The following is a 13229-nucleotide window of genomic DNA, read 5'->3' as shown; positions in this document are numbered from 1 at the left end:
TACCACTGGTAAAGATTAAAAACATTTCAAGTGTCACGAAAATGCAGAATTTGTGTTGAAGATAGCATCCAAAGGCGTACATTTATTAATGGCGAAAATATCTGTGATACTAACCTTTGTAACGCTGAAATAAAGATTATAAAAAGTCAAAATTTATTTTATCACTCACCTTTTTATTGTTTTTAAGATTAAAATTAACTATTTTCACTTTTTTTTTCACTTTTTCCAACAAATTTAAAAATGATGTGTTATGTCTCGACAGGTTTTCGGGGATCCAACCATCGGATTTCGGCTAGCAATCGGATTTCTCGGGTGTGAGTATGACCACGATAGTTGGATCTGTCGGCACACAGTAAATATTTATTTTCTTCAGACTTGATGACTACTTAAAAAAGGAAAGGAAACAAGGACTGCGGACCTGCTGTTGATGGCCGCGGAATATACCCACCCTTCCTCGGGCTGCTACATCTTTCAAGCAACTCCCCGACACTGGCTCCTGGGTCTGTTATGCGTCACCTCACCCCATTTTTAACAATCTACTCGCTCATTTCTTTTCTCACTTTAATTCACAAAAAGGCTTATAAATAACATTCATTTACCTTCACAATTCCCTAACCTGGGTACCACAGGGACGATTACACAACACATGAATAAATAGTTATAAGTATAAATAATAATAAATATATATAGGGTTACATGGGTATATTAATTTATGTAGAAGTAGATTTGTAGTTTGTAGTGGGTGGTTATATTTGACTATATTCGTGGTTTTATTCACATTAAAACTAAACTTAAAATAAAACAAGAGAGAACGCTATAGTCGGGTTGTTGTCCCGACTATCTGATACCCGTCACTCAGCTAAAGGGAGTGCGAACGCTGTGTCGGGTTGGTGTCCCGACTGTTAATCGTAACTCAGCTAAAGGGAGTGCGAGGGAGATAGATATATAATTTTTGATTGCTTATAACTTTTTAATGAATGGTCCGATTTGAAAAATGTCTTCTACATTTCGATAGGTATAAATATACACAACAAAATTGCATTTATACTTCTCGGAAATCTTTAAAGATGTGGGCGCAGGACCCATTTTAAAATCGTTAGTGGGCGATTGTGGGCGTTAGAGGGGGCGTGGCGCTCGGCTAAAATAAACTTGCGCTGCGTAGGAAGCCAAAGAATATGTGTGGGAAATTTCAACCTTCTAGCTTTTGTAGTTTCTGAGATCTCAGCGTTCATACAGACGGACAGACAGACAGACGGACAGACAGACAGACGGACAGACAGACAGACGGACAGACGGACAGACGGACATGGCTAGATCGACTCGGCTAGTGACCCTGATCAAGAATATATACCTTCACAATTCCCTAACCTGGGTACCACAGGGACGATTACACAGCACATGAATAAATAGTTATAAGTATAAATAAATAATAAATATATATAGGGTTACATGGGTATATTAATTTATGTAGAAGTAGATTTGTAGTTTGTAGTTTGTAGATTGTAGTGGGTGGTTATATTTGACTATATTCGTGGTTTTATTAACTTTAAAACTAAACTTAAAAAACCTGGCACCACCCAGATGTGGGCGGCGGTAATCAAAATTAATGTACGTTTCGTATCAATCGTTTTCTCTCCGTTTTAATCCCTTACTCGCAGACTCCCAGATTTTGAATTTGGCGCCGGAAGCTGCGAACACAAAAGCACTTTAATTTATATTTTCTATCTTATACTTGCACTCTCACTTTTGGAATTTTTTTTCCCAGAGACACGACTACACTTCCTCAGCTTCTAGATGGTTCTGATTTGCCCTTTAGTTGCCCTTCTTGTAAGTCGGCTCAATTGTCTTTTCGAGAGAGAGTTTTCTGAAATTTAAAACTATCTTGAGCCCACTATTCTACTAGTTCCGCCACGAACCAGCACGACTCCGGAACCAGTTCTCCATTCCCAGGCCATCTCTAGTACCGGCATCTGTTGCTCCTCTCTAACCCAAGTACGCGGTCGTTTGGTATGTTTTGATTTTGTATATGTTTATTTTCTTTATTTTGGCAGACTATTACAGATGTGACCCTGCATTATATTCTTGATAATACCAAAATGCAGCTAAAATTTGGTGTATATTTCACATTTTGGCGCCGAATAAATATTTTGTTTAAACAATACTTTTTAGGGACCGTAATCATTAAAGGTTACGTATATTATAGGTATATTAGGCATTTTGCGTGTTATCAATGCCACCAACACGAATTTTTATATTTTAACAACACTTAAAAATGGCTTAGGCCACGATCTGACGATCAAATTATTTTATTTTACAGAAAATGTTTAAAAATGTAAAAAACAACAATAGTTTTCTTTGTAATTTAATGTAATTCCTTGATAAATGTGATCAAATATTTTAATCGTCTGTGCGTGGCTTTTCTCTATAATGGTTGAATCCGACATTCATTCTTATTATTATTTGAAAAATGTTGAGTAAAATAAATTAATATTACCATTATAGACATTATGATAATAGTTATATAGTTTAATTTTTTTGATTAACAATTATTATTATTTTATTTACGAATTTTAAAATAACTAAAAATTAAACAAGTCTTTTGGTTTTGGTGTAAATCATAGGATTTTTGAATATTATAAGTTGGTGATTTTTTTGTTAAAAAATATTATAATCGTAGTGCCACAGAAATCACACAGCACATAAGTGGCCTGATATTGATGCTTCTCAGAAATCCACCCCCATTTAACGCTCAGAAATTATCTAACCCCACACCGCCGCCTGCAAAAAGGAACAGGATTTCAAGAACACAAAAACCAACTTCTCACATTCCCGCTGGGCGTAGTAGTAGCCTAGTACTAGTACTACTACAACTACATTGTTAAAGGCTACAAGGAGTTTGTGCTGGCTAGTAGCTTCACAAATTTCAAAGACTTCGACTCCATAAAATAGTAATGGTGTCATCTTAGTTTTCGCAACGAGCATTTTTAAATTTATCGGTAAAAAGGCTTTTGTGTCGTTAAGTTGTCCAAGTATCCCATACATTTCCCCATTCGTGATTACTTCATGACAGAATGGAATTTATTGTAGGCCCCAAGTTGCTTGCTCGATCTACCTAATTAAATGGTTGACCGTTAAATCAAAGTTTTTTCAGATGATCTGTGTCAAAAAATTGATTAAAAAAATCTGTTAATTTAAGAAAATTACAATTTTTGTTTGTCTTTTCAAGACTGCTCAACAAATTTTAGGGGGATTCCCTAAACTGTTGAATTGCTGAATTGTTGAAAATTCAACAAATAATTTCAGCAATTAAGGGAACGACCTAAAATGGTTCCTGTTGAATTTTCAAACAGCTGTTATTTGTTTAAAAGTTTCACGGAACTTAAAGCATGTAAAATTTGATTTATTATTGCTAGTTTCTGTCTAAAAGTGTTACCAAGGTAAAAAGAACCACAAATATGCTTTTTAAGTTGATTTTAAAATAAATAATACGTACTGGTGATACTAAAATGTTACAGAGTTGCCACGACTTTTAAAAAAAGGTGACAACTCTGGCTTTTCAGCAATTCAACAAAATTTTCAACAGCCCCGAGGCTGTTGACTTTGTATGGAACAGCTGATTAACAGCTGACCAAAATTCAACAATTCAGCAATTCAACAGTTTAGGGAATCCCCCTTTTGTTATTCTTTTCGGAATTAAATAGTTATAGCCTCTTCCCATAGAGTCCAACCGTTTGAAACGGTTGGGATTTTTGACGAATGTGAAACTCGTGTTCCCACAGAACTCCATCCACCATCTACCATCCGATAACAGCTGACTGAAGAGCAGTTGCTCAGCTCAACATTAACGAAGGGGGATTTCAACTCGGGAAAACTGTCGTAAAATTGCGTTCTCTTAATTTTATTGTAGAATAATACAATAAACAGATTAAGAAAATGGTTTAAAACATATCTGAACGTTTATAACATATCCTACAACGAGTATGCATACATATGTATTGCTGACTGGAAGGAGCCTAACCTCCCGTACCCCACACTCCGCTCTTACTACGCCTCTGCCTAGCTAATATTAATATGAAAAATTTGTAAACAAAACCAAATTTGTTGTTTTTGGTAATTTATAGCAACTTTGGAAGTTTATAGGAGTACAAAGTACACTTTTAATTAATATTAGTTATATTTACGAAGTGCAGAACATATTTTGACACTTTGCTGCAAACATTGATGTTTTCGTACGCACAACAGCTTACATTTTGGCCCACACATAGCAACCTGCTTGCGAACGCTTTTCCGCTCATAACAAACTACAAATAATTAAAAAAAACCCAAAAAACAATGAGCTGAAGCATTATTTAATTTTTTCCCGCCATCGATTTGATTTGTTCTCGCAGTCATCGTTCCAATTTTCACAGTCAAGAGGAAGAATTCAGAGTTGCACTGAGAAAACCGCGTAACTATTGCATAAAAGAGCCTGTCAAAGTCCGTCAAAATTGAATGGCGGACTAACTGGAAAATTTTTGGAACTGCAAAACCTTACGGACCATCCGTTCAACGGATGGTAGATGGTGGATGGAGCTCTGTGGGAAAACTTAACCACAAGTTAAGTTGGGCGCCCTCAAAATTTTAAAGTCACAGCAAAAAAAGTCTTCATTTGTGAACTGCGTTTAAAAATTACATACAAATATTTTCTTCTACATGCATTTTTGACCTAAGTCCTCAATTTTTAAGCCACCCATGAGGTTTTTGTGAATTGTCATGGAATTTTAAAAATAAATTTGTTTACTTCCGTCACAGTGACAATTCACAAACTTTGATTTGAAATTATGCTTAGAAAAGCCTAATTTATCGAAATAAAATGGTGGCAGGCCTTGACACTGACACATGCAAAATTTTGTCGCCCTGTGTTATTTGTAATTTGTTATGAGCGGAAAAGCCGTTGCCAACAGGTTGCTAAGTGTACCGAAATTCAAGCTATTCGGCTAACAACTGCTTCAATGTTTGCAACGAAGTCTCAGACTATGTTTAAAGGAGGTTAGACTCTCCCCCAGTCAGCAATATGTATGCCCAATCGTTATAGGATATGTTCTTAAAGTTCAGATATGTTTGTAACTATTATTGCAATTTTATGACAGTTTTGCTAAGTTGAAATCTCCCTTCGTTAATGTTGAGTTGAGCAACTACTCTTTAGCCAGCTGTTATTGGATGGTGAATGGAGATCTGTGGGAACACGAGTTTCACATTTGTCAAAAATCCCAACCGTTTCACACCGATGGACTCTGTGGGAAGAGGCTATAAGAAATTTAACCTTCCGTTCAACTGCCGGTGGATGGATTCTATTAGTATATTTAATATTAAGCCATTTGGTATCTTTGTTATCACCCTCGTACAAAAACAAATCAAAAAATTAACAATCCTAATCTGTGAGACCATAAAAAAAACAAATTTGAATTTATTTTTCAGTAATATTAATATTTTATACATTAAAATGGCTGACAGACTTACACAGTTGCAGGACACTGTAAATCAGGTAATTCCATATAAATTAAGAAATAGCTTACAACTTTTAAACTATTAATATTTATTGCAGCAAGCTGAGCATTTTTGCAACGCTATAGGTGTTATTCAACAAACATCGTTTCCTAGTAAATTTCCAAATTTCGACCGCACCGGATCCCAAACGCCCAACCCATGTCAGCCGCAAGAGGATTATGCTCAGCTATTTGCACAATTAATTGCACGATGTGCGAAAGATGTGGATACATTAATAGAGTCATTACCAAATGAAGACAGTTCCGTCGAACTGCAAAATACTAGCCTAAAGAGGCTTGAGATCGAAAATCAAGAAACTGCACATGAACTTGAGGAAGTGGTACAAAAGGGCGAGCTATTGCTGGAAAAAATGCAATCCGCTTTAGAAAACATTGCTCAAGCTCAATTGGATATGCAAATAACTCTTAAAACTAATTAGAAGTAGCCGTAAAAGTAAAATAAATCCGTGCTTTTATATTATCGTTTCTAATAGTTGATGACTATGATTTTATTTAGTGCTCTTAATATAATAATTTATACATTTGATTTTATCTTAGATGACTAAAGTTTTAAGATCGATTTCAATTTTTTTGAAAATGAATTAAAAACCTAAACCTTTTTTATGAACACCTCTTACCTCGTAGATTTGAGTCTAATTGCAATTTAGTTGTTTCTAAATTAAATTTAAAATTTCTTAGCTTTCTTTAGAATTCTAATTAAGAACTATTATTGGTTATTATTTACAGGAGCACCCGTTTTACATATAATATACAAATTAAATTTACGTGCTCCAAAATATTTAATCCATAGTTGTAATTTCTTTAGTTTAATATACAAACTAACTTTAATTAAGCGTTCCTCGACATCCTTGGGCGCCGCAAAGGCAAGGTATTTTTTCTTCTTCCAATGGAAATTTATAATCGTACGTAATTTCCTCGTTGATTCCAATTGGTTGCTTTGAATATATAACTATTTTTTTTTCAGACTCAATAGTAATGACCTTCGCGTAGCAATTCGGCTGCAAATAAAAAAATTACATTAGTAACACATACCACCAAAGCCCGGAATTCTTACATTGCAACTGTGATTTATAAATCGCGCTAAATTTCCACATTTAGTTGCATCGATTATAGTTTCCATGTCGATTCGAAACAAATAGGAACTGCCAATTCCAATAGCTTCGTACTTTGTTTCCCTTAGATCGGCAACAACGGGTCGAATCATTTGACCAACATATTCAATAACCATTTCATCTGCAGCTATAGGCTCCATCGCAAAAAGTCCCCAATCATGTATTGCAGATTTTGCAAACTTCAGCTGTTTTTTCCGAAATTTAAGCTGATTAAATTTTAAAAGCTCAGATTCACCCATAGACCCAAAAGCTGTCAAAAGTCGACGTTGGTTAGAGCGCGCTTCGCGGGAAATTCCTTGCATTTTGGATATTAGTTTACTATGGTGGTGATTGGTAAGTGCTGTAGGTTCATCACTACGGTCTTCATTATGAGAATCCTCTGTATTGGCCTTAGCATGATGGTACTTGTGTTTAGCTTTTTCTCGCAAATCCAATTTGTAAAAACCTTCAGTTCGAGCACATCCAGTCTTATGGCGCATCAGTTCATCGTCTTTCCTACGTTTCTTTGGTGGCGGTGGCCAAAAAGATCTGTCAGTCGTACAGTGATCTACCCAATGCGTGTTGTTTAAAAACATGCTGGAAAAAAAGTGGGAATATAAAATAATTTCTAAATCGAATATTTAATTTTATAATAATAATAAAGAAAACAAGAGAGAACGGTATAGTCGAGTTCCTCGACTATTAAATACCCGTTACTCAGCTTAACAACTTTAATATAAATATGCCTTCTTGTGTGGCACCTTGATAAAATAAACTTGCACTGCGTAGGAAGCCCAAGAATACAGACAGACGGGCAGACAGACGGACATGGCTAGATCGACTCGGCTAGTGACCCTGATCAAGAATATATATACTTTATGGGGTCGGAAACGCTTTCTTCGAGCTGTTACATACTTTTCACGAATACAATATACCCTTTTACTCTACGAGTAACGGGTATAATTATAACTTAGTTTTTAATAAAAATTACTTACGTGTATGGCTCTTTTTGCAAATGGTCCGAATAGCTCATTTTTATAAAGTTAATATCTTCTGCATCGATGCCTTTAGTTAGGAAAGTGTATAAAATAACCATTTCCTCATTCTGATCACGAGCTTTAAACATCTCACACGGTAAAAAATTAGCTGTTTGGCGAGCCAATTCGGCCAATGCGTCTGTAATTGGAGCTAATTTATTCTTCACATTTGACATCCGTGGTATTAAATCTTTCTTTTTTCTTTGAGTACGACTTGTATCCTTTCGAGGTCTTCCTGGGCCTGACCTTGCCATTTGATCACCAATAACAGAGTTATCCGATTTTTGTTCCAAAATAGTTTTACTATTATCCAACGTTCCAGTTGGAATACCGTACTGTACTTCCTGAGCGTGGGGCGGCAAAGAGTAACAGTGTTCTAGCGCAACCTGACTGGCCTGCGATGCTTGGCTGGAGCCACCGTCTGAAGATGCTGGTGATAGAGTTATTTTATTTTCGTCCTTTAAATTTTCGCACATTTTTTTACATCCATTTAATACTACATCCTCTTTATTAGCGCCCGATTCGTTGTTCTTATCGGTTTCTATATTTTTATTTAAACCTGTATTCGTTTGGAGGTTAGATATATCATCAATCTTATAGTTTGGCGACATTTTCTTTTCCACTAAAGGATTATCCAATGGCAAGCCTTTATCCAAAACCATTTCAAACTTTTTTTCTTGTTCCTCTAAAAATTCTCGTTCAATTTGGGCCATGTATTCAGTGTTCCTTCTTCTTTTTTCCTGATACTCTCGCTCTTCCTCAGAGTCGCTGTAAATTCTATCATATTCGAAAACGGACTTTTGCTTACAATCATCAATATTTTGAATGGCCACTTCGTTGTAGCCCGGTGGCGGAACTGGAGTAAGAGAGCGACGACATTCTTCATTAATTTTTGGAGAATTTCGTTGCTGTGGTGTAAAATTTGGTTCTATCTCATTTTCGTCCAATCCGAAGCAACTATCTTTACTTATATCTTCGAGATCAGATGGAATAGATGACATTTTTTTTTCTTGGACCGCAGGCAACAATGCCTTTGATTTAGTATTTTCATTATCTTCATCGGTATCGGAATAAATATTAATTTTTTTTGTGCGCTTTGAGATGTCGTCCTTTCTATATTCATCAGAGTCTGAGTATATATTTTTCATATCATTATCTTCTTTATTTCTTAAACCCCCACGGCTTTTTTTCTTTATGTTCTTTTTCCGTTGATTCAGATTTCTTTGATTATGTTCTTCAAGGCTATCTTCTTCACTAGTCCTTTCCTTTCCAACACATTCGTTGCCTTCATACTCAGCTTCACTAGACGAGGAAGAAGAAGAGGAAAAAAAACTTGAAGCACTTCCCTTTCTCTTGGAATTTAGTCCTAATGTCTGCGATTTCGTGTCAGAGTCTTGGTTCAAAACTTCACGCTTTAAATTTGAACGTGCCGTGTCAGAGCTGCCCATATTAGAATCTTCCTTTTCAGAGTCTGAGCGTTGCACCATTTCCTCTTGGTCACTTAGATCTCTTTCCAAAAAATTCCCAAGAATAGGGATAGGACTTGTTTGTTTCCGTATACGACGAAACGATGGTAACTTGGGCATTGCCGCCCTTAAACTTATGCTCGTAAACGTTTGAAAATCTGTGATTTCTCGTTGCGTATTAATTAGATGATTAATGTCAGGAGGTCTCTCGTTATATGCAGTTTCTTTAGGGAAATTCGAGGTTGTTATGAAGGTGGATTCTGCATTCTCAGCTATCGGTTTTGATCGGGCTTTCATTGTATGTTCGTCCCACCAGGTTTCAAAATGTTTAAATGCCGTTATTTCAATCATGCGCTTATTTACATCTCTTTTTAAAATTTGTTTTAGCTCTTCGACAATATAGCTTATAACCTTTTTGACTTTTTGGCGTATTCCGTCGTTCTGGTCCGCAACAGTACTTTTATTGTATTCATATGGCTCAGCAAATGAATCAAAATTAAATGAGCCAACGGACTGTATATATGCAGAAAATCTGCTAGTAAAAGCAGAGTCCGACGGTATACCGGAAGGATAATGTCCATAGCCAGATGCATGGTAATAAAAAGGATTTTGATCTGATGAGTTTGGATATATGTAAGATGACGACACATTGGGTCTCTTATATTCTCCGTTCTCCAAAATCAATAAATTTTGCATTGAATCCTCATGGGAAGATAAACTTGATAAAGACATATTGTCATCATTTTTTTCATTTTCTCTTGTAGAACTGTATTTAGCCCTATCCTTTTTAACGATTATTTCCTCATCACTTGATATATCACTTGCTCCATTTGGCTGTTGTAGAGCTTTTATATTCTTCTCGTAAGACTTTTTCTTTTTCTCTGAATTATTTGAATCAGAATTATTGTCAAAATATACATCGGGCTTTTTATCTGTTTCCGAATCGCTGCTATCCATTTGAAGAAAAGGTGGTGCGTTACCGAACGTTTTTCCTTTAAATATTAAGGCTATTCGAGTATCTAAGTCAACGTTCCCTGGTTCCGAATTCGATTCTGTTACTGTTTTTCTTGTAGACACATAATTCATATTTGTGGGTTTTGGCGACTGAAGTTTTGCGTTGGTGCATTGTACAGATGGCGTAATGCATTTTTGTTGACGTTTAATTTCTTCATCATCCCAATTTTCTTCCTCTTCCGGAGGTGGTGGAGGAGGCGGTACAGGCTGAAAGTTAGGCTGAGGAGCAATCCAACTTCTATGGTCTGACCACGTTTGACTATTATCAACCGTAGAGTAAGAATAAGTATTAAATCCATAGATTTCGGCAGGCAAACTAGAACCTGGAGATCCAGAATAGTAATGATGTTTTTTTGAATTTGAAGAGCTTCTAACATCAGTTTCGGTATTGTCATGCGATGAGTAGCGCTTATAATACTTAAGACTTTCACGATCTCTTCGATCAATTTCTCTTTCGCGATACTCTCGACCTTTAGATGAGTTATAACGATGTTCTCGTTTTTCTCTAGATTGGTCACAGCTTTTGTCGCGAGATCTTACAGAGTCGCGAAATGAATCTCGCTCCCTAGTCCGACAATAATCACGGGGACGTGATTCCGGATCCCTTACTCTTTCTCTTGCCATAAACAATCTATCACGTAGAATTTCTGGGCTTGTATCTCTTGATCGCCGATGGTAAAAAATACGATCATGTCTTACAGTGTTCGGGTACTTTTCTCGCACTCCGCGATCATAGCTTCGCTCTGGTGAGTGTCGACTCCTGTCTTTAAAGTGGCGAGCTCTTTCCCTTTCCTTATTGCGATCCCAGTTTCGTTCATTACTGCGCTCTCCACTTTCAGGATTGATTTGAAAGTTGCTGTATGCACTATTTAAAGGATCGCCGGTATCCTTTTCATTTCGGCTGGATTCGACATCCTGGGAAGCCACGTGCTGCAAAGCCAATCGCGGCGTTATTCTACTACCTATTAAAGGTTTTGCCTCAACTGGATTTGTAAGGTTCTCAAGTGTTTCCTTTAAAATGGCACCAAAAGGGTCGCAGAACACATTTAAGATCTACAATTATATAGATTATATTAAAATTGGATAAAAGCTATAAATATTCGCCATACCTTTCCCATTACGGATTTTTGATTGTATTTTTCAACAAACTGTCTTGCTCCCTTTGTACTTTCAAACACGATACGAGCAATGCCCATATGTTTGTTTGTGGTAGGATGATGGTAAATATTTATTTCGTCGGAGTTTCCACATTTTTCCAACATGTTAGAAAGAAACTGCTTGTCAATGTTATCATTAAGATTGACCAAAGTAACTTCGATTGCAGGTGGCTGGCCAACGTAGTCGGAATCAATGACAAATCTAAATGTAAAGTTTAAGAGTTTATCTAACATTTTAATAGATTAATATCTTGCCTAGGAATACGAAGTAGAAGTGGCTCAACACTTCTGACGCGAATGCGGATTAGCGGGTTTCGTGGGTCCCTGGGTGTTATTGTTGGATATGCCGGGTCTCCAGGCACAATGCCATCGTATCGATATAGCTTGGCGCCACATTTTACCAACTGTGGATCAGCTAATAATTTAAAGTTGCGAGGCATTTTTGTGCTGGATAGAGACGAAACATGGTTGCTGCCGGAATTGGTAATGGAGGTATTATCACGAACGTCCTGCATTTGTATCCAAGAATGTGTCTGTTATATCAACAATTTGGCTTAATCTTCTATCTCCAGATACAACTCGTATATATACGTATAAACTCTTCTGCTTGTCTCTAAACAGCCGATCGCCACGTTCACGGAAGCTATGTAGATAAAATAGTAAACACTATTAACATAGATATCGTTTTACTTAAAAATTAAATGTTATATGTATACCTAAAGGCACACAGCAAAAGATTTTGTAATCTTAATAAAACCTTCAAGCAATATACACATTTATTTCTTTTTGTTTCTAAATACTAAATACTTAAGACGAAATCTGATTCACTCTAATGTGGGACCCTAACCATGTAAAGAAAGGGCAGCTCGATGAAACTGGTATATTCTTCATATTTCATAGTGTTAGTTGGACAATACATACAGTCCTCGAATATATATAACATATTAAAACTCGAAGCAAAAATACACAAAATAGAAAACGAGGCTTCTTACTTGAAGGGGGATACTAATGTAATCGATGTGTACATCGATTTTTGAAATGTTGCTAAACACCATTGAAAATCATGAAACAGTTTTAACATATTTAAAGGTTATACCCTTTTCATACCCTGTTTCTGCTTCAACTTTTACTTACATAAAGCATACTATTCAGTTCGGCTAAGAGTTACACTAGTCGAAAAATATTCAGGATATTCCCTATACTGTCAAATTGCTGAATTGATGAAAATTCAAGAGAAAATTTCAGCAATTAAGGGAACGACCCAAAATGATTTCTGTTGAACCTTCAAACAGCTGTTATTGCTGTTATTTGCTGAAAAGTTTCACGGAACTTAAAACATGTAAAACTTGATTTTTTATTGCAAGTTACTGTCTGTCATTTTTACCAAGGTAATATGTTACAGAGTTGCAATGACTTTTAATTAAAAAGGTAACAACTCTGGCTTTCAACGATTCAACTAAATTTTAAACAGCCTGAAGGCTGTTGAATTGCTGAAATTTCTGAAAGTTGACTTTGTATGGAACAGCTGACTAACAGCTGACCAAAATTCAGCAATTCAGCAATTCAACAGTTTAGGAAATACCCTTCTAAGTCTTTTGTAGTGTGACCGAAGTTTTCAGAGTTAACCCGCATTGCATTTAGCATGGTCTTATTGTAAATCAGCTGGGAACACAAACCGCAATTGCAAACAGCAAACAGACAGAGACAGACACATCTATAAAGTTACAAAGTTGCTAAAAATTACCAAAGCAACGTAAATTTGATCTTGTTTACAAATTTGCCATATTAATATTGTCTGGACAGACACGTAGTAAGAGGGGAGTGTGGGAACACGAGTTTCACATTTGTATTCTATGCACATAAAAAACATTTCAGCGAATAAAACAAGGCGGGCATGGCCGAAAGTCATTAAATTGGA

At 36.2% G+C, this 13229-nt stretch overlaps 2 protein-coding genes across 5 annotated transcripts; one reads left to right on the top strand and one right to left on the bottom strand.

The window, feature by feature from the left end:
* Positions 1 to 5327: 5327 nt before the first annotated feature.
* On the top strand, positions 5328 to 6018 carry MED21 (mediator complex subunit 21). The gene is made up of 2 exons (XM_070216245.1): positions 5328 to 5524; positions 5585 to 6018. Exons 1-2 carry the CDS (start codon positions 5483 to 5485, stop codon positions 5963 to 5965), a joined length of 423 nt encoding a protein of 140 aa, XP_070072346.1. The 5' UTR covers positions 5328 to 5482; the 3' UTR covers positions 5966 to 6018.
* Positions 5997 to 12384, bottom strand: Set1 (SET domain containing 1). Of its 4 annotated transcripts, none has more exons than XM_070216243.1 (6): positions 12304 to 12384; positions 11567 to 11954; positions 11264 to 11513; positions 7633 to 11207; positions 6601 to 7234; positions 5997 to 6544 (listed from the first exon to the last, which is right to left on the bottom strand). In XM_070216243.1, exons 2-6 carry the CDS (start codon positions 11824 to 11826, stop codon positions 6371 to 6373), a joined length of 4893 nt encoding a protein of 1630 aa, XP_070072344.1. In that variant the 5' UTR covers positions 11827 to 11954; positions 12304 to 12384; the 3' UTR covers positions 5997 to 6370. The 4 variants fall into 4 exon arrangements, with proteins under 4 accessions (XP_070072344.1, XP_070072342.1, XP_070072345.1 ...); XM_070216241.1 differs by having other exon boundaries at positions 12159 to 12319; XM_070216244.1 differs by lacking the exon at positions 12304 to 12384 and adding an exon at positions 12233 to 12251.
* Between the last annotated feature and the right edge of the window lie 845 nt (positions 12385 to 13229).

This window comes from Drosophila takahashii, chromosome 3R (assembly GCF_030179915.1).
Source record: "Drosophila takahashii strain IR98-3 E-12201 chromosome 3R, DtakHiC1v2, whole genome shotgun sequence".
Classification (NCBI taxonomy): Eukaryota; Metazoa; Arthropoda; class Insecta; order Diptera; family Drosophilidae; genus Drosophila; species Drosophila takahashii.
Note: the sequence above shows the minus strand (reverse complement) of the source record. Positions and strands in the feature narration are given on the sequence as shown.